At 32.3% G+C, this 22,604-nt stretch overlaps 2 protein-coding genes across 4 annotated transcripts in view; one reads left to right on the forward strand and one right to left on the reverse strand.

The window, feature by feature from the left end:
• LOC118182980 (uncharacterized) overlaps positions 1-22,604 on the forward strand; it is a 223,419-nt gene that overhangs the window by 77,785 nt on the left and 123,030 nt on the right. The window lies entirely within an intron of this gene.
• LOC118182979 (cytochrome P450 2J4-like) overlaps positions 5,453-22,604 on the reverse strand; it is a 51,497-nt gene continuing 34,345 nt past the window's right edge. The window contains exons 7-9 of one of the 2 annotated variants that reach the window (XR_004757154.2): positions 12,129-12,322; positions 10,479-10,663; positions 5,453-5,661 (exon numbers count right to left, since the gene is read on the reverse strand). Coding sequence is in view for 1 of the 2 variants with exons in the window: in XM_035352372.2 (XP_035208263.1) it covers positions 5,480-5,661; positions 12,129-12,322 (376 nt within the window). In the remaining variant the exon portion in view is untranslated. The remainder of the gene's footprint in view (positions 5,662-10,478; positions 10,664-12,128; positions 12,323-22,604) is intronic. The other variant, XM_035352372.2, reaches the window with a different exon arrangement.

A 22,604-nucleotide genomic window follows, 5' to 3' on the forward strand; every position in this document is an offset into this window, starting at 1 on the left:
AAAGCATCTGTTAAACATATTCTTTATGCAATTCGTTCATATGTGTCTTAAAAATATTTATAGATCTCATTAACTATTTTCTAGTCTATATTACCAAATTGGTTTTCCATTGCTCCTCATTAATACATTTTACAAAAGTGGCATGACACTTGTGCACCAGGCAGCTCAGCACAAGTGACATCTGTATACATCATCGTAGTGGAAACATGAAATTTTCTATCAACTGTAACCAGCCATGGAGAACAAGTGACATTTTCGCACAGCCTGTGAGAAAGAATCAATTAGCCTTATTATATTGACATTATTTTTTTAAGTAGTGTCCATTCCTGTTCAAACGTTAGATTCCTGATGACAATATTTTTCTTGCTTGCTGGCACTATTTCTCCAAAAGCATTCAGACTTATATTAAAAAAAAATTGGGCAATTTTATAAACCCTAATTGAGTTTAAAAGGAGAACTACTGTGTCTTTCATTATAAATTATATTTAATTATGTTAAAAATAATTGATTTGTGAGCTATGAAAATGAAATTTATAAATAAAATATTTTAAGAAAATATAATTCTATTATTTTTAATGCGGGTTATTTTAATTTTACATTATTTTTCTTCTTTGGAAAAAAATCAGCTGAACTAAAAAAGTACTGATTTATTTATACCATGTTGCACATTGTACATGTTACAATATTTTGTGGATGTTTAATACAAGAAAGGTATTTTTTTTAAATTTTAATAGTTGTATATAAAATAAAAGTAACTAATATTACTGTTAAGAATATTGAAATAAACACACAAAATTTCACTTTTATATTAAAGTTATAAAGATGTTAAGCTTTAAAATTCAATGCATGTTTCGGATATTCTGATATTTTAAAGGTACCCGACTTCTCAAGCACTTATCATTCTTTAAAAGTTAGCACATAGGTAATATAAACACTTTATTGAAATCTATATTTCTAGATCTATATAGTCCGACAGTTTGAAGTTTTGCAAAGTTTAGTTTTGTTTTAATTTAATCAAAGTAATTACTTCTAAAACAAGTTATCAACTGACACTAAAATTAACACTCCAAGTCTGTTCCAAGATATCGAAAGGTAATCAAAAAAATGTGGTTTTGTGCAGGAGGAACTGTCATTGAACTTTACACACTATTATTACTCATTCACCAATTAATATTTCTTATGCGCAAATGTCTCTGCTTGTCCGTTCAAGTGCCGCTAAGCTTCTATAAAGTGTAGTTTATGACCGCTTTAACATCTTTTGGCATTCAATCTGCTGCTGTCACTAAAATTGACAATCTTAATTACCCAGTCTCGACCATGCAAATTTGAAATGTTGCGAAAGTTTTATACTACTGCCTCTCTTAACAAAAAGAATTCCAACTCTTTTTGCCCAATTTATTTCCAGGTTTAAAACCAGATAGAACATTTTCATAAGCGAACATACAGTAACTAAACATTTAAAAAATTAACTGTTGGGTTTCCTAAAGTTATTAATTATTATTTACAAATTTATTAATTAATTTTATTGAATATTAATTATTATAAAGAAAGAAATCAAGAAGTTAGGCACTACTCAACTATAGTATCTTTGGTTTCTTGTATTAATATCTATAGATTTGTCTCATGTATAAATTTAATGTCTCTAGATTTATTTATTCAATGTATAGAAGTTTGGTCTGGATTCATTTAGTTTATTTGATACATTTAATACATTTTATTGGCTGATTTTTAATTTTACAATCAAATATACTGAATACAAAACTGTTCCATTCTGAATTAAGATTTCGCCCTAAACTCAACATACTTCGCTCTTGCTTTTTGGCCTGACTGGACTGCTGCTTGCTGCATCTGTTTTTGCATAAATGATATCAAAAATGTAAATGTATAAACGCTACATTCTGGAACGGGTGCGATTAATGTACCAAATTATTTGTGCCTTGAAATGTTTAATTACAGTAAAAGAAATATTATTTAAATCTGCTACGATTGCGTCTTATTGCATCTATCGTTATATGACTTCCAAGTTTCTTCTTCAGTACGGATCTGGTATATTAAGCTTCAACATCTTTCTATGTCTTTTCAATATCATCAAACACATACACACACATACAGGGGTTGGACAAAAATATGGAAACACCTTTAAAAAAAAACATGTTTCTTTGCTTAATATGGTGTAGGAAATCCGTTGGCATCCAAAACAGCTTGCAGTCTTCTCGGAAGGAATAAATACAGTTCCTGTAAGTTTGCCAAAGCAATATTATACCATTTTTCCTGCAAAACGGTGGCAAGTTCAGATAACGATGCTGGCGGTGGATAACGAGAACGCACTTTCCGTTCCAATGTAGACCACAAAGGTTCGATAATATTCAGGTCCGGTGACTGTGGTGGCCAGGGAAGATGGGACAACTCATCCTCGTGCTCAGAAAACCAGTCCTGGACAATGTGAGCTGTGTAAACAGGGGCTTTGGCGTCTTGGAAGACACCATCACCATCGGGGAACAAAGTTTGTACCATGGGATGAACTTGATCGGCCAAAATGTTCACATAAGTCTTGGCAGTCATGTGCCCTGACACAGTTATCATGGGGCTATCAGAGAACCACGATATGGCTGCCCAAACCATAACAGAACCCCCGCCATGTTTCACTCTTGGCATCAAGCAGTCTGTATTACAGGCTTGAGATGGCGTTCTCCAGACGTAAACTCGGCCAGAAGTGGCAAACAATGTGAATGAAGACTCGTCAGACCATATTACTCGCTTCCACTGCTCTATAGTCCAGGCTTTATGACTTAAACACCACCTTTTTCTGCATTAGCATCACTGATGAGTGGCTTCTCAATTGCAGCACGGCCAGCAATTCCCTGTTTATGAAGCTCCCTTCTAATTGTTTTGGTACTCACAGGTTTCGGTAACACAACATTCATTTCAGCAGTAACTTTTGAAGCTGTGGTCCTCTTATTTTTCGTCACAATTGCCCTTAATGATCGTCTGTCACGATCACTCAGGACACACTTTCGTCCGCGCTGTGATTTAGCAGATGATGGTTTTCCGCTTTTCAAATATGCGGAATAAATCTTCGATACAGTACCTCTTGAAACACTAAACACCTCGGCTACTTTGCTTACGGAAGCACCTACCATACGTGCTCCAACAATTTGCCCACGTTCGAAGTCTGTTAACTCTGACATAATGCAATGACAACCTCACATAACAATACTCCGATAACAACTGAACTGTTTAACACGTTTACGAAGTTGTATAGGTGGCGTCAGTAGTCAAAAACGCCAGCGCCACCTACATATTTCATTAAAATCAATCTTTCTTTTTAAACATGCATTTCACAAGGTGTTTCCATATTTTTGTCCATCCACTGTATGTACAGAAATTTAAATAATTAAATAAAAAGAAATATTAAGTTCACAAACCCAGAGCTAAATTAGGCACTGGATGCTGCATTAATTCAGTAATAATAATTAGTAAAATCAAATTACCGCTGAATTAGTCCAGTAGTAATGATTATTACGACTGAATTAATGCAACTTAAGGCGCAAAATTAATCTGGTTTAGTAATGCCACCCAACGTCTTGGATCAATTTCACGCATATCCATTAAATAGTTTTTGTTTTACTTCGTGTTATGCGTTTTTTCTTATTTTTTATTAGGTGTGTATTTTTTGTGGTTTCATTCTTACAAAGGAAATTAAAAGGGAGAAATAATCACTGGAATATTTGAACTTTATTCTTCCTTCAACTCCTTAACTTTATTCCTTCTTTAATAAATGAATAACATTTTTAAGAACTCTTGTTTGAAATTGATGACAGAGACCTGGATCACCTTGCAATCGAATATTGCAGCTTACATCTATATAGTGTCAGTTGATAACTTGTTTTAGAAGTAATTACTTTGTAGTGATTAAATTAAAACAAAACTGCATTTTTTTTATAATGCATAATCGGATTCATTTTTATAATGAATCCGATTTACAAGCTAGAAGATTTCTTTGCAAAAAAAAATTGTGATAATGAAATGTGAGATGCTTTAAAAGCGTTTTTTAAGAAAGGCAGATAAATGACCACACAGAAATTTAAAACTCTAAACTGAAAAGATATCATTTGGCTATTAAAATTTAGAAAATGGAATCAATACAAAGTAATAATCTGCAGACTTGCCAAATTATAATTGTTCCTTAAGATTAAAACGAGTAAAATAGATTTACTTTGATTGAACGTGCTTTGCTTACTTGCAGCAATTAGGCTAAATGTATAATTAAAATATTTAGTTTTACTTAACACTTAAAAGGGGGGCATTATTAAATTTTATTTATTTTTTGTTATTAATATTATTTTCAATTTATAAATTTCCTTCTGATATTACAATTTAACCAAAAAATTAATTCCGCTGTTAATTTTCTCCTGTCATATCTCTTTTTTCCATAAGCTTCACGAGAATAAGTTAGACGGTGTTTAAAAAGCGAACGAGTATGTAAAGTTAGAGAAAGTGTTTTAAGGAGCAACTCAAGCTTGTCTTACGAAGTGCCCATCGTCTGCTGTTTTATTTTGGTGAAACTTTTCTGGCATTTGATAGCATTAAGGATTAAAGGTCATAAGTAATTTGGAGCTAAACTGGTATTTTATGTTAAATTTAATTAAAATATTTGAGTTAAAAGTTTTAATTTTGAATTTTGTAACTGCATACTTCATTAAACATAACGATATAGTGTAAAGAACTTCAAAACTGTTCAGATAATTATTTGAAATTCGTGTCAGTCATCAGAACTTCCATATCAAAATATTAGTTTCAAAAACTAGCACACACACAAAATAAATAAATAAATAAATAAAATGTCTGAAAGGTTTCAGATTTTAAATTACGTCCAAAGGGGCGTTTTTTTGACGTTTTCGTGTGTTGCCTTTATTTTATAAATATCATGCTCTTTTCACTTAAACCATAAAATTCAGTTCAATAGAAATCTCGCAAAATAATTTTAAAATGAGCATATCTTTAGAATTTCCCATACACAGTTCCGTGCGCTGAAGATAAAAAGGTTATTTTTTCCGTAGAGTGTTGCCATTGCTCACTTTTAAATCGCTGAGTTGTTACTCAAAAATTAGTTAAAGGTTTACAAAATATGAAATCGATAATAAAACAAATTTTAAATTTGGGCTTCCACATGCCCATATTCGTAGGAGGATTACGTCATTCATAATTCGATGGCTCTATGTACTATTGTTTTATCACAATGCGAGAAATATACTTACATTTATGCATATTTTTCATTATTTAGTTTCTTCAAATATAATGCAGGACTATAACATTTGGTGACAACAGTTTGAAAAGTGAAACGGACATTTATTCAACGCAAAATCGCAAAACGAAAACAATAGTCCTTCAGGGACAAAGCCCCTTTGGACTAATAAAAAATTTTAAAAAAATATAAATAAATGATAATCAGTAAACAATAGTATCATTTCTTTATTTCTTAGTCTCTCGGTACGAATCGTATTTTTTGGGGTTTGCACTGATAGGTGGCTCCTAATTTTCCGCTTAAATCTGGAAGTTTGCCGTCAACTTCTGGAAGTAGAGTGAAATTCTGCATGAGAACCACAAAATATTGTAAGATTTCAATCAGAGCAACCAGTTCTCCAGGGCAGTTACGTCTTCCTATGAATAATAACAAAACAAACATTTTAAGTTCCATCAATTTCAGAGTAAAACTGAATTCTAGGCTGTGGTTATAATACAATACGTATGTAAATTATCCCCTCCTCCGCAAAATTAAGTTGAAATATTAGAAAGTTTTTACGAGTAACTTTAAAAAGTTACTCGTAAAAACGTAACTCGTAATTGTTTTTTTAATTTATCGTTTTGACATAAAATATTTACCTGCATATTTTACAGAATTTGCAGTGAATATTTTGATAGACTTTACAGCAATAAGTACGTATTTTACCAAAAGAAAAAAAATATTTCAATTTGAAATATAAAACAATTGATTATTTAGAGAAAATATATTATTGGCTTATTTTACAGAATTTACAGTAAATAAAAGCTTTGATATGCAACGTTTAAATTTAAAATATAAGTAGAATGAAAAGTCAAGGGTATAACACAAATTAGTTCTAATAAAACAAAAGTGAAAAAGTTAAGTAAGAATTATCAGTTTACGCAAAATGCTTGAAAGTTATCCGCTTAAACACAGGATTGCATTCGTTGAAGTCTGCCTAAGCGAAACTGGCTGGCATGAAATTTACGCATTGGGAAAACTGTGAAAACGTCCTTACCATCATCTCCTTGCACCAGTACACGCAAACCTATTTTTGTGCGGTGGATAGGGACCGCATTAAAGAAAACGCATAAAAAAATTGCGCAAAACTTCACGAGTAGCTATAAAAAAATGGTTTTCGCGACACAATTAAAAAGTATTTCTTTTATGCCGTGAATAGGGACCACATAAAAAAAATCTCACTTAGAAAATAACTCAAAACCTTATGAAATAACTAGGCATTGCTTTTTTAAACGAAATCAACACACGAGGTTCGGCAGCTACATGGAATCTCACCAAAACATTCAGAATCTGATTTCGAAAATACAAATGCGAACACATGCAAGACTTTTTAAAATGTATTGCCATTATCTTTCATAGTGTGACAATACGCGAACTGTCTTGTAAACTGGTTCAAAATCGCTTTCATCACTTGAAGATACTACCTGGCACTTGTTTAAAGTTGACTTTTTTACAGTTACCATGTAGATGATGATTAGTTTTTGCGAAGACTGTTGTTTTACTTGACGCTTGTTTAGGTCTCGGTAGCTAGATATGCAAGACTGAAGCTCTTTTTTGGAATTCAACTGAGTCCTGCATGGATTTTTATCTGCTGTCATATAATCGCATAATTATGTTCCAATTTGATTATAAAGCAAAATTTTCATATACTGCAAACAAAACAAAAAACAAAACAAACAAACAAACAAACAAACAAACAAACAAAAAAAAAAAAAAAACGCACAAAAAGACCGCACAAAAACAGGTTTGAGTGTATTCACTAATCTTACCTTTTCGGCCACTTATGAGTGCAGTATTATTCAGCAATTCCTTCTAATAACTTATTAATATATAAAATAATATTGCAGTAGTAAATCATGATTCATAAGTGCACATCGGTATCGCAACTGAGACAGCAGTTAGAACGGGCCAATGGTTTTCAAGCAATACTTTCTGATGAGCTACATGGCCTTCGCCGCTCTTAAACCAAGGTGGTTGAAAATGTTTTGTCACCCAATGTCCTCTTCAAAGCAATTAAAATATCGTGAATTTGTCCCAAAAATTTCCAAAGCGAAATTAGATCAAATAAAAGTTATTGCGAAGATTTCTTTGTTTGGTTGAAAGAATATGAAAAGAATACAAATACATGCTGTATGCAGAGTACAACTCAGAAAAACAAATGCGATATAAAATATAAACATCTGTAGAATCTGGTCTTCTTGGGAAGTATACAGTTAGACTAGACCTATAAAAAGTCAATTAGAGAAGTAATGCCATGTCTTCCCTAATTCATTAAGTACTACAGAGACAGGGAAAGGGTGTAAAGGACCCAGATGGCACTAACTCGTGCTTACAGAAATAAAGACTTTTGGCTTTAAATCAAAGATAATGGGTAAACTAAAGTTAATAAAATTTAAGTCTAGCCTAATGGCTTCACAATTTAACTGTCACCTAAGTTGACTCTGACCGAAGTCGGAGTAAATAAAACTAGTCGCAAGAATAACTCAACGCCACAGAATTCTAATCGCTAGAGAATCAAAGTTAGCAACGTGGCCTTGAAGCGGGCAGAACATACTCTGATTTTACATCGAAAACTTTCTTTTAAGTATTTCCTTCTTTCTATCGCGCTGGAAATTTACATTTTAGCAGGAAAATGAAACGAAGTTTGATAGAAAAGTAATTTAACTGAAAATAAAGGGTTGCGAAACTAAAATTTACCTCACACATCAACTCTCCTAGATCAGCTTCACACAACAGCAGTAGAAGCCCATTGGTCCATTCTCGAAGCCCCTCCCTCGGTTGCGATATAAGTGTGCATTTAGAATTATATGCTTGCTAGTGAATGAACGATGAAGTTTGAAAATCCTACTCCATAACAATGTGGAGATTTATTTTATTTATTTAACAGTTACTTTGCGTTTAAGCGACTTTCCTATCGCTCTTGCTTTCAACTTACACTTTCTTCTCAAAATGCAAATTGTCCAGCGCGTGTGCTTTGAAATGAAGTAGAAAGAAGTGAGTAGTTAAGGGAAGGTTTCGAAAAGTGAAATCAAAGCGTCTTCTGCCTGCCTGAAGGCCACGTTGCTATTTTTGATTTTCTAGCGATTAGATTTCCGTGGCGTTGAACTATTCTTAATCAGAACAAGCTTGCGCGACAGTTGACCTGTGAGGGCGCTAGGCTAAACTTTACTTTAAATTATTTGGGGGGAAAGGGGATTAAAATTATTCATTACCTTTTGTTTTAAGCCAAAAGTGTTGGCTTTTGTAAGCACTTCATTTGAGTTAAGAAAATGTTCTTTACACCCTTCTTCTAACATTATATACTTAGGAATTATTCTCTAAACAGTATTCTAACATTGAGCTCTGTTTATGATAGCAAGCATACAAGACGTTCTAACATGTCTTGTAACATAACATAAGACGCCTGAGAATAGTGTTGGCATATGTATTATGGATACATGTTTGTAATATTTCATCGTGCAGAGATGTAACTGTTAAAGGTCCTGTTACAAGCTGAAGCCATATATTCAAAGTGTATGGTTAAAAACGTTTTCGGTGGGACTGGGATTTCGTTGAAGACGCTATTTGAAGTGGTAGACTTACGACGTCTCGCTGCGAAGAAAAACATTATAAAAGTGAAGAAAATGTTACCCATAAAGAGCAGAAATGAATGCTGACACATACAAGGATTTTCAGCCAAATTTATTGCAAAGTATCCGTCATGTATATGTCCAGAATATCTTGAGCCGGACTCTTGATTCCTTCTCCATGATTAGGTCCGGCCCTATTCGGTCTTCATTATTAAACAGTTCACGAACTGTAAAAGATTTATAGTCCTTGATCATCCACCGTACTCACCTAATTTTGCTCTAGAAAATGTTTTTCTGTCCCCGTACATTCCAGACATTGAAAGCCATGTGACGTAGGTTCTCAATATGATACAGAAAGGACTGTCCGCAGTTTTAAAAAATTGCACAAATGTTGTCAAAAGCATATTGCCAACGACAGTCGTCATTTCGGAGGAATATAAAACATTTTTTTCTGATTTAATTAGAAATCTTTTGTTTTGTGTACATATTCACCAACATTTGTTGTTATACCACGTATGTATTACTGCAGTCAACAGGGAAGGCGAAAGAAAAGTTGGGAAATATAACTACCGAAGAGCTTCTGAAGACCTTCAAATTGCCTATTATGTTGCATTTAAGTTCCTACCATCCATGAGTACATATCCATCGGGCATGAGAATGTCACTGATAACCCTATCCTATTTTGTACACAAAGAACTGCTTCACGGGTTCCCTTTACACCTATGCGGCGCAATACTATTCAGTCATAAAAGAAAATAATTGTTCGAATAGCATTCATGATTAAGCTGTAAGATTAAACTTATAATTTTCTTATGATAAGGACTTTTTACAGGCCTCGCATTGTAATATGAAGAACGAAATATATATAGAAACGAGCTAAAAACTGAATTAAAAATATATTATCACCACAAGTTGTAGGTAGAATTTAACAAAATTTATGCCTCGCTATTTGGGGGGGGGGTCTCCGGAATATAAAAATGCTTAAATATTTACAGCACAACTGAAATATTGAATTGTCTGCACTGCGCGGTTACAGATTATTCGAGTCTTCTAAGCACAAATTCAGTAATTCCCAGAAAATATTCACTGAGACCGCATCAGACAGCAGGTAGACGGAAAGTATAGCTTTCTTGATGCATTATGAATTTTAACTCTAAACTGTATCTGTCTACATTTAAATCCCATCTAACTTATATTCTGGGAAGGCTGATGGAAGAAATATAAGTTACTGAGACGAATTAATATAAAAGTCGCGTTTTAATAACAAAGAAATTTACAAATTTATTCGGGGATGCTACACTATTTATAAACTAGGAATATTTTTAAGGAGGACCAAATAAATCCAACTGTTCTGTTTCTAATTGTTTGAAAGGAATAACAGGAAGAATTTGGTATGAGACGACAGCTGGGCACCGTAGGTAAAAGGCATACAGTGGCTTCCAAAAGTGTTCGTACACTTATGATTTTCATTGAAATAGGGCTCTATCCATTAATTAAAAGTGAACTTTCTGAATGAGATTTTAATAATAAGATCTATAATCTATTTATAACAAAATTACATGAAATATTTTAAAAATAAAACGAAACTTTATTTTTAAGAAATTAATAATAAATAAATGACAAACATTTTATCTCACAAAAGTCTTCGTACACTTCAAAAAAATCTTGACATTGTTCATTCTTTCTTCATCATAGCTGTTTTGGGTTCGCTTTTCATTTCGCTGTCGTGTTTTCGTACTCTAACCTGCAGCTCTTTCCAAATGTGTTCTTTGGGGTTTAAATCTGGCGACTGAGGTGGGGTTTTCAAAACCTGTGGACAATTATAGACACTATAGGCGAACGATGAGAGCCGTATACTTAGGATCGTTATCATGATTAAAAATAAAGTTGTTTCCAATACCCAAATTTTGGGCTGATAATTTTAAATTGTCTCTTAAAATATTTAAATAAAGAGAATGATTCATTATGCCATCAATAAATACCAAATTACCTAGTCCTGATGCTGTCATGCCCCCTCCCCACACAAGAATACCTCCACCGCCATGCTTAACGGTTCCAACTAAGTTCTTAGAATGAAGCTCCTCATTTTTTCTTCTCCATACAGTTTCGACCATCAGAACCAAAAATATTAAATTTGCTTTCGTCAGTAAATAGGACATTATTCCAGTACGTTTCGGGTGTATTTATCATTGATTTTGCGAATGAAAGCCTAAGCTTTCTGTTTTTCTCACTAACAAATTTTTTTTTTAAGGCAGATCGCTTTTCTGAGAAAAGTTTCAGGTGAAATTGAAGTAGAAAACTTTGCATTATATTCCGCAGAAACTTTTACAGCACTCAAACGTGGTTTTTCAAAAATTTTCTAATAATAAATCTCTCATCACGTTTATTTAATTTTCTCGGTCGACCTTTTCTTACCTTGTTTTCAATCCGATTTTCTTCTTTAAAGCGTTTTATCACATACTGCATAAATGAACTAAATCAGCGATATTTCGAATTGATTTACCACTACTATGGGGAAAAATTATCAATTTTCGAATGTTGTTTGTAATTTCTTTACGACTACGACCCATTTTTCAATAATAAATACAATATTATGAAGTAAACAATAAAAAATTAAAGCAAACGATTTTTTAAATACCATCACAATGCAAAAATTAAAGAAAGGCGGCAAACTATAATTCTAATTTTGATTTTATCCAAAAATATTTCAGTGTCCGAAGACTTTTGTGAGATAAAATGTTTATCATTTTTTGATTATTAATTTCTTAAAAATAAAGTTTCGCTATATTTTAAAAATATTTCATGTAATTTTGTTACGAATAGATTATAAATCTTATTATTAAAATATCATTTAAAACGTTTACTTTTAAGTAATGGATAGAGTCCTATTTCAATGAAAATCATAAGTGTATGAACACTTTTGAGAGCCACTGTAGTATATAAAAGATGGACAGAGGATCCCTAAAAGCACTTCTCATTTTATTTTTTCTATTCTAAATTAAAGCTATTAGTAGAGTTTTATCTATGCTAAGTTAAAGAAAAAGAAATTATTTAAATAAAATCTCCTTAGCTCTTTCTATAATAAAATGTAAGATTACTTCTTTTTGACGTAATGTAATAGTAGCTAGCAAATAACGTAAATTGATGAGAAAAGTAGTAAAATATCTGATTTAAATTAATGAAATGATTAAAAATATGTAATTATATTAACAATAAACTGAGTTTTCGCCTCGAACCTTAATGTAGTCTTAATACTTAGAAATACGTATACTTACCAATTGAAAATGGAATATAACCTTCAGGCTTAGTTGCCGTCAATTTCCCATTTTCTTCAACGAGGAATCTTTGTGGATTGAACTTCTCAGGTTCTTTCCAGTATTCGGGATCATTATGAACAGCCCATATATTGGGAATTATGTCAGTTCCTTTTGGAATATCATACGAATTTATAGCAGTGTCCGCATTAGCTCTGTTGGAATAAAAACATTTTCATAAACATTTACTATAATCACTCAGTATTCATGATCTTCTTTGAACGAATGTTAACGTTACAATGAAGAGCAAGCAAAGACGCTACTATGAGGAAAATAGATTATGCTAACAAATCACTACACTACTTAGTAATTCGTGGTATAACTCAGCGTTTGGTAACGTCAACAGTGTAACTTAATAACAGTTGAAAATATATTTTCAAATGCTAAATGATATGTTCTTATCTACAAAAATACATAATTATTCTGTTCTAAATTATTTAACTTAAAATATTAGATTGTATACTTATATTTAGAAAATATCTCATGCGGACACCATATGATTTCCTTGAACGGCCTATTAAATTATACACATTTTTCGCTGCATTTTATTTAAACTTATTTTCTCGAATTTTCATTAGAGATATTTCACATTTAATCAATTCTGCTTATTGACTTCGCTGAAAAAAAAAAAAAAAAAAGTGCACAAAAATTCAAAATATCTTCTTTAAAAACTGTAAAATATAGGAAAACATAAAACAACAAATACAGATCAAAACACTTAAAAAACAATTTTTTGGCAATTAAAATTAGAGTTTCTACGCAAACACAAGCAATTCGGCTAAATTTTTCGGTGTACGAAACCGAAAGTTTACTTTTGGTTTTACTGGGCCAAAAGACACTGAAGTTAATGCGTCAAATGACTTGATTCATTATTCTACTTCAAATGTAAACAAATTCTGGCCTCGTTAGGCTCAGCGCCACTTAAACTATTATATTATTGATATTTCTACAACTGTTGCTTGCACATTAACTAAAGGCATAAAAACCTTAACCGGAACATAAGAACAACATAATTGAATCACTTTTAAAGCCAAAAATGCACAATTTACCAACATATAAGAATAAAAATTGGGCTGATCGAGACGGATAATAGAGCGGGTATATATATATATATATATATATGTTGTATGATCTTAAATTCACTGCGATCTTAAATTCAGTGCGAAATCGAGTTATTCTACTACTTGCGCAATTGCTGCAAAGTAAGTTAAAAATAATTTATTTACTACATAATATTGATTATATTATCTCCTGAGATTAATTTTAGCAGAATTATCTTAAAAGAGTGAATCCATGCTTAGTAAGTTATATTTCGAAAGATGTTGCGAAGTAACTTAAATATAAATTGTTAAAAATGTTTAACGGGGACTTGAATTAAATCATGAATAACAAAATTTCAATTGTAAAAAGAAATAAATTAAAAACAAGTAATTAAATGCAAGTAATTATTATCATTGATCGGAAATTAGACTTGTCAAGGGGAACAAACCAACTCCCGTTCAATGAACAATAATTAAGAAATAAATACGAAGGTGTTTCGTCCATTACTCCAGCAATAAAGCGATGCCAAACCGGCAATTCAAGCCAGGCCAAACATTTCCGTGAATAGAAGGGATTAAGAGCCAATGCAGAGAACCAAAGAACTCATTGCGATAAAACATTTTAGCTAATTCAATTTTGAGTGAAAAGCAATTTCTGCAGTAAAATTGATATCGTTCGAGTAACTGTCCCCCGACACCCTCGTGTTTATGCATTTTAGTTAAATATTATTTGTAAAAATTAAACATTGGAAATTGTCATTATGAAATAAAATTCAAAGTAGTTTAAATAAACATTAGAAAAATACAAATTATAAGAAAAATAATGCAATCTTTGTAAAAGCAAATCAAAATTAAAAAATAAATTTTTTTAAAAAATATATAAAAAGAAAAGTGAATGTACATGAAGATATAAAGGCAATAAAAAGCATTAATTAACTTACGTTCTTTCTAGTTGGGATTGGGCAAAGTGTTCTCTTCGCGTCTGACTCAGAAGGGTTGTGTTTCGGAAATTCTTTAGCGGCAGCGGGGGCTTTGAATTATATAAGTCGGTAAGACTTGTGTGAAGTAATTTATGGTAGTGGGAGGGACTTGGAATTCTTGAGGGACGTATGTAATGGAGCTCTATTGAGTGAAACTGTCTGTTAAAATTTTTTTGAAAATACCAGTGAATGGAAATTAGTTAATTTCTGGCTAATTGTCGTGTCGTAACGATTAAGAAGAAAAGGAAAAAAGGAATTTTCACTGTCAAAGAGCTATTTGACAGACTAGAGATTATGAAATAGGCCCATTTTTTTAGTAACAGCATAAGTCTGAAGACAATTAGCTTTTTACATTATATACAGCTTAGTAATTACACTATGTACAAATCCTTCAACTGATAAGCATCCAACTTATACCGCCTTCTCAGGTTTAGAAACAAATTATCATATCCCTATCAGTTAAATGATTTAGAGTGAGTATTTCACGCCTGCTCTTTTAAGGCAATGGTTAATAAATTGATTGGGTATTAGATTATTTTTGAGAATTTTAATAAGGAGCAAAACTTCGCGTTGTAGATCTATCGTATCTGTGCAGATATTTTTAATTCTTTGTATTTGATTTATTATTGTATTGTTAATTACTATTTTGGATATGTTGGAATTCCAATTTATTAATTTGTTAGTATTGAAATTGAAGCTTCTTGTTTTGTCAAAAAGCAAAAATTTTTTGTAGTTAATGATTTGAAGATCTAGATAGTCGATAGTCTATGATGCTATTTTGTGAATTATTAGTTTTATTAAGTGTAAGACAATTTGAATAAATCTCGGAGTGTTCAATTTTATTAAAATTATTAATTGTAATAAGGTCATCAATATATCTGTAAGTGTGTAGTAATTTAATTCTTGTGGTTGTAGATTTTTTTGGAAGTTAAATTCTTTGATAAATAAAAAGATATTACAAAGCGAGGTACTGGAATGGGAGCCCATTGGTAGACCTCTGACTTATTTAAAAGTTGATTTTGAAATTTGATTTAGTTATGAAAAAGTGTGCAGTTTAGGTACGTTTTCCATTTGTTAAGATTCATAATCGTGAGCATCAGGGAAGAGTTTAGGCAGATCTAGTAGACTAGTATAGATTTCTCCTAGAGGAAGTGAGGTATATAAGTTTTCAAAGTCATAGTAGGTTACAGAAATAGGTTACAGGAGGCAGAGAAATTCGCTAAAGAAAATTCGGAAGCCAAACAGCAGAAATATGTTCATCATCATAATTTGAGGTCTAAGGAAAATGAATTCGAGATAGGAGATGAGATAGTAGTACTGATACCAACGTCAACAAATAAACTTTGCTCGAAATGGATAGGACCTGGAGAAATAGTTGCGAAAAAGTCTCCACATTCATGTTTGGTAAAATTGCCAGATGAATCTGTTAGACATTTGCATCAAAATAAGTTACGGAAATATATACAGCCTATAAATGCAGTAGGGATAATCTATGAGGCTGACACAGAATTTGGGGAGGTGCAGCACGCGCCTATTCAAAGAAACCCTAAAGTAGACAAACTTTTAGATAGGATCTGTGTTTCAGAGGAATGGAAACATTTAGATAGGTCACAAAGGGATCAGTTGAGCAGATTAATCAAATCTTTCCATGTAGTGTTTGACGGGGAGATTAAATGTGCGAAGGTAGGATCCCACAGTATCAGGTTAAAAACGGGAGTTGAAAGAAAGCAACCTCGTGTTTATAAGGTACCTGAGGCGTTGAAGCCACAGGTGGAAAAGCAAATTGCTGATTTGTTAGAAAGAGGTTTAATTGAACCTTCCACAGCAGAGATTGCTTACCCTATTGTGTGTGTAGCGAAACGGGACGGAAGCGTACGTTTATGTTGTGATTATCGAGGGCTTAATGCGGAAAGTCAGATTGTCCCATTTCCTATGCAAAACGCAGAAGAGCTTCGATATAAGGCAGGGGCAGCACGTTATTTGTCTACGCTAGATATTCTTAAGGGGTATTGGGAAATCCCTATGGAGAAGGAAAGTAGACATCTGGCGAGTTTTGTTTCTCCGAAGGGTCAGTATCAGTGGAAAGTGATGCCGTTCGGTTTGTCAGGTGCTGCCGCAACTTTCCAAAGAGTTATGAATCAAGCTCTTAGACCACATAGTGATTATGCTGAAGGTTTCATCGATGATATAATTGTCTATTCGTCAACGTGGGAAGAACATCTTAAACATTTAAGAGTCGTACTCAGTACTTTACAGACATTGAACTTTACGGCTAATTTAGAGAAATGCTCTTTTGGAAAGTCGGAGGTAAAGTATTTAGGTCACATAGTAGGCTCAGGCAGACATGGCCCAGATCTAGAGAAATTGCAGGTCATTAAAAATTTGAAGCCACCTAGAACCAAAAAGGCATTAAGATCAGTTTAGGGGTTATATAATTACTATCGAGAGTATGTTCCGAATTATCCAAAAGTAGCTAGGCCGTTAATTGATCTCACGAAAAAATCTATACCTAATGATATACCTTGGAGGTCTGAAGCCGAGAAGGCATTCAAAGAATTAAAGGCTGCAATGTGCACGGCATCGTCTTTATATACGCCGGATATACGGAAACCTTTTGAAATTAACACACACGCCTCACTAATAGGTATGGGAGCGTGTTTACTTCAACGAGATGAGTATGGGAAAGCTAGACCGATAACATTTGCTAGCCAGAAATTAACTAGCGCTCAGTCTAAATGGAGCACTATAGAAAGAGAAGCGTATGTAATTATTTGGGCTCTCGACAAGTTCGAAACTTGGACATACGGAAATAAGATTTTGTTGCATACAGACCATAACCCGCTAAAGTACTTAACCGAAGGGATACGCCGTAATGCTAGATTACAGACATGGGCATTAGCTTTATCTCGAGTCCAAGTCACTGTATTGCATAAACCAGGGGCTAAAAACTCCGATGCAAACGCATTGTCGAGGATCCCTCACGAATGTATAAGTGACCAATAATCTGAACTAAATTGAAAAAAAAAAAAAAAAAAGAAACTAATGTTGGTAAAAGAAACTAATTTTTTTTTTTTTTTTTTTTTTTTTTTTTTTTTGTGTGTGTGTGTGTGTGTGTGTGTGTTTGTTTATTATTGTAACACTAGAAAGGATAATGTTCAATGCTGGTATGGCAAAAAGTATATGGATATTGTAATTTTCATTTATTATTTTTTTGTATTATTGTGATTACTCTAGAAAAGATTGTGTTATTAGGGTATATTAGTAAAAGAATTATTCATTACAGAAGTGTCAGTGAGTTGATATTGCAATGTTTTGTTTGTATTGCTATAGAAATTTGGACATGTGCAGTTTTTATGTTTATGTGTTTTCTTCTTTTTTGTGTTAGTGTTTATAACTGTAGCATGACCCTTTTTTTTTTTTTTTTTTTGCTCTCTGATTTTACTGTGATTACTTGTGCTATGTCCCGGAATAGAGGGACTACCTGGTAAGTGCCAAAATAATATGGGTTTCAAATTTTTCGACTCAGTCGTAAATATTTACAAACCAGAGGGGAGGTGTGAAGTTCCTTTCCCTGATGAAAGACGAAGAACGGAAGTGACCTAACCCGGAAAACCCGGTCGAGGCAGGCTGGTGGGGGGAAGAAAGACTGGACTGAGTGGGCACTTGGAGTTGGACCGGCGAGCATGCCGTGTGAGAATGTAGAGAACTGAAATATGTTTTTCTTTTGCGCGCCTTGTATATATATATTGTATATAGTTTATTTTACAGTGTATTCGTTGTATGGTGTATCAATAGTGCAGTTTGTGTAATAAATTAGTGAAGAAAATGTCAAAGCGGACAAGTGTTATTTTCCCACTATGGTAAGTTTACACAGAAGAACCCACCTCGTGTTTGAACGAGCGCGAGGCATGACAATGTATGTAAGTGTTAAAGTGCTAATTTTTTGTGCGTTGAAATTTTTAATTTGAGCTCTATGGTTATTGACCCGAAAGTTAAGATTGTTTTTATTCTGTCCTATATATTTCAAATGTCAGGTGCCGCAGGTAATCATGCAAATACAGTTAAATGTTTTTCATCGAAAGTGTTTTTTGGGGTTGCCTGTAGTAGGCATTTCGTTAAATTTGCAAGTTTGTCATCTAGTGGAATGACATTTAATGATTTCAATTTGAGATAAACGAGCAAGATTTAAAAGTAAGGAGGCTGCTAAACTTCAATATAGTAAAGTTTTTGCTGAAAAACTTTTAAACTTAAAAATTAAAAATAAATATAAAAGGTGGAGTTAATATATATAGTGAGTTCATTAGGTAAAAGATAAATAGCGCTAACAGCTGCTATTTAGCATATTAAATGTTGTATGATCTTAAATTCACTTAGTGCGAAATCGAGTTATTCTACTACTTGCGCAATTGCTGCAAAGTAAGTTAATAATAATTTATTTACTACATGACATTGATTATATTATCTCCTGAGATTAATTTAATAGAATTATCTTAAAAGAGTGAATCCATACTTAGTAAGTTATATTTCTAAAGATGTTTCGAAGTAACTTGAATGTAAATTGTTAAAAATGTTTAACGAGGACTTGAATTAAATCATGAATAACAAAATTTCAATTGTAAAAAGAAATAAATTAAAAGCAAGTAATTAAATGCAAGTAATTATTGTCATTGATCGGAAATTAGTTGACTTGTCAAGGGGAACAAACCAACTCCCGTTCAATGAACAATAATTAAGAAATAAATACGAAAGTGTTTCGTCCATTACTCAAGCAATAAGGCGATGCGATCGTGTTTATGCATTTTAGTTCAATATTATTTGTAAAAATTAAACATTGGAAATTGACATTATGAAATAGAATTCAAAGTAGTTTAAATAAATATTAGAAAAATGCAAATTATAAAAAATAATGCAATCTTTGTAAAAACAAATCAAAATTAAAAACTAAAAGTTTGTTTTTAAATATATAACAAGAAAAGTGAATGTACATGAAGATATAAAGGCCAGAAAAAGCATTAATTAACTTACGTTCTTTCTAGTTGGGAGTGGGCAAAGTGTTCTCTTCGCGTCGAATATTATTATATATATATATACATATGAGTTATGTGACATATATACATACATACGTATTTTAAATCCATATTACAATCTGTTTTGGAAAAAAGAATCTTTTATTCTCTCCATATGTACTGTGAATATGTTTAGATTTTTCTTGCCTGGTTTCGCGTAGGGGGACTAGACTCAGAATAGAATCGTGCCTTTTTTATACCAGAGAAGAAATCCAGTGGCGAAAAGGTAAAACTGTTAATTTTTCTGGTTTCACCATCCAAAGTCACCTAAAAAATTCTCGGGTTAGAATCTCTTTCATTGGGGTCAAAATGCGATTGCTTTTTTTGCCTCCCTCCGATTCAGCGGAGGGGGAGCTACACCGTGAGAGGGCAGTCAAGCTTTTGAAGCAAGAAAGCGAAGAAGCTTTCAGGAGAGACTCTACGGCTCGGAGCTTCTTTGTTGGGGCTGTGGGCATTTTTTTCAGAAACGAACCATGATTTTCGTGTGTTCTGTCAAAGAATATGAATCGGTGAAGAAGGCAAACTCGCGTAGACATAATGTAAATCATCCGACTCGCCTCATGCAAATCGAAGCTAGTATGCGGTGAAGCAAACGCGCAGGCTGCTGTCGAAATTCCTTCTACTTAAAATGTTAATAAAGGTCGAAGCATAAATCTGCTATTCGAAAATTAGGATTTGCTCTTATTTATATTCGAAATTCTGTAGTTATGCTCTTCATACGATTTTTTTCTTATTTTACAGAAAAAGTGTTCGATTTACAATCAATCATTTTCGCACTTAAATATTTAATAAATACTATTATTATCTTATTAATATTTCTGATGTAATACTATGCTTTCATTTTAAACGTCTATGGTAATACATTTCCATAAATAAATTCATAGATGCCACATTTATTATTATTATTAAAGTAATTAAAAAAAACCAGCGACAGTAGCGGGAAGAAAAAGCGCTAAGTAAACCCTTTGCGGTGGTCACCCTTCCAAATGCTGACCACGTCCTCGACTGTTTGGTTTTAGGTGAACGGATAGTGCGGGAGATTAGGAAATACAAGGAAACTTAAAGCATAGGTAACACTGGCTATTAACTCCTGCGAACCTTGCGGTATATGCAGGGATTAGTGGAACTACTCAATAATTAATTCAACCACCATACTGTACCCATCCCTGAATAGAAGATTACTGGCCTCGCCAGCAAATATCTTTATGTAAAACTAAATAACATAAACAAAATATTACAATCATCTCGATTATCTTTTACAATACAAAAACAATCCAACTAGGATGATAAAACAAAAAAATAATTACAATTTTTAGTTATAATTATATATCATTTACAATTTTCTTTTACACAATATTTCAAGAAGTGCATTACAGTATTAAACTATTTAAACTATTTTATAAATTGAGTCTTTACAATTCGTTAACATTACTGAGATCTTAAGAACATATCTTCTTCTGTTTCTGTAATAATTTCCATTATGTCTTTTATTTTTATTATTCCATTATGTCTTTTTTTTCCATTATGTCTTTTTTGTAACTTTTTTCTCTTACGTTTTGAAATTAACATGAGTTTTCCCATAGACAAAATAAAAGTGGAGATTTTTCTTCCAAAAAACATTAAAGTGAAAATTTTCGACCTAAAAAAATCTAAATGAATTTTTTCAACTTTTTAAACTCAAAGTGTAATTTTTCTAATTACATTTTGAAATTAACACGGGTTTTCCCATAGACGAAATAAAAGGTGGAGATTTTTCATCTTAAAAAATTAAAGTGAAAATTTTTCCAACTCAAAAAAGCAAACTGTTTCTTTTGAGCCCTATTGGAAACTGTGGTGAACATTTTTCGCCTTAAAAAACAAACACATTCAGAAGTTATCAACAAGATTTTCTACTCAGTTATATTTTTCTACTTCTCATGCCATTACTTTTCCAATGAAATTTGATTCATTGCCAGATAGTTAAATGTTTGTTATTTTTCTCGCATACGAATAGATTTCGTGTCTCACACCCGCTCATTACATGTGATTTAACAAAATTACGAACAAATTAGAAGTTAAATGAATATTTCCTGAAATACTGTACATTTCATTTCGGAAGGTTTACATGAGTATCTTCATTTTGGATCCTTTAATGTTTCTTTTCCTACATCCAAAGTAACTTTTGAGTATAAAATTTTCAGTTTTGACGGTTAGTTTCAGTTTCGGTTTTGACGGTAATTTTCAGCTTGAGTTATTTGCGGGTGGCTGTGATGTGTTCGTGTTTTCATAAGCCGTTTTTGTGAAGAAGTACCGTATTGTTAACCTTTTGAACACTTTGAATATTATCATTTTTGACATTACTGCCACTGCAAATCATTGAACTTTCAAATATTTTCCTATTTATCGTTTACAATGCCTCGTAAAGTCTTGGAAACAAACTTTTACTTTATTATTATTATATTTATTAAATTATTTTATTTTATAATTTTTTACACGTTTAGAAGATTTAACTTCAACAACACTACCACGCTGAACCAGAAGTTAAGAAAAGAAATGGAATTTTTATCTTAGTATTCTATGGGAATATATTAATTTTCTCTGACATTGACGCATTCGTATGTAGATAATACAGACTTTTAACCCATCTCATACAGACTTGGAATATTTTCTCTAAGTCACCACGATCACTGACTTGCAGTGTCATAGATTTTTCTCGTGAAGTCTATTTCCTTCTTAAAAGAAGTTTATATAGTATTTCATTAGAAACATACCTAAGGAAATACCTCATCTTCATAAGAAACATCAGCGCTTTGATTTAAACTAGTAATAAAATAAGAATCATAGTTTCGTAAATATGTTTCTCTTTGACTCAAAAGTTTCAACTTTATCATATACGAAATGAATGCTTAACCGTACATAACTAATATATTGTATTGATGAACTAGAATTATATTTTCCCTTTCTGCATTACATTTCAAGTGAACATGTTTATTGCATCTTTTAATAAACCTTAAAGGCTGAAATGAGTATTTCATTACCAAATTTGTACTTTCTGAATTCTTTCTACTGAAACGAAAACAATTATAACTTAAATTGCGTAGAAATATTTGTACATGTTATACTTTTTGATTAATTTTCTTACCACTGGATTATATTTGAAAATTTGTTTCTTAATCCAGTGCTAATATATTACTAATTTTCGCTCTTTCAATGCATTTCGTATGTGACAAAAACTCAGTATAGAAACTTTTCTTACTTAACACCTTGTATTGCACTGCTGAACCGGGGCTATCCTTTCATTTTTATAACATTACATGCGAATATTTTTAAAAAGGCATATTTTTCCCTTCTGTTAGCACAATTTTAACCAGC

Source organism: Stegodyphus dumicola, chromosome 1, assembly GCF_044657685.1.
Source record: "Stegodyphus dumicola isolate Sdum_Otavi_A_Nest chromosome 1, ASM4465768v1".
Classification (NCBI taxonomy): Eukaryota; Metazoa; Arthropoda; class Arachnida; order Araneae; family Eresidae; genus Stegodyphus; species Stegodyphus dumicola.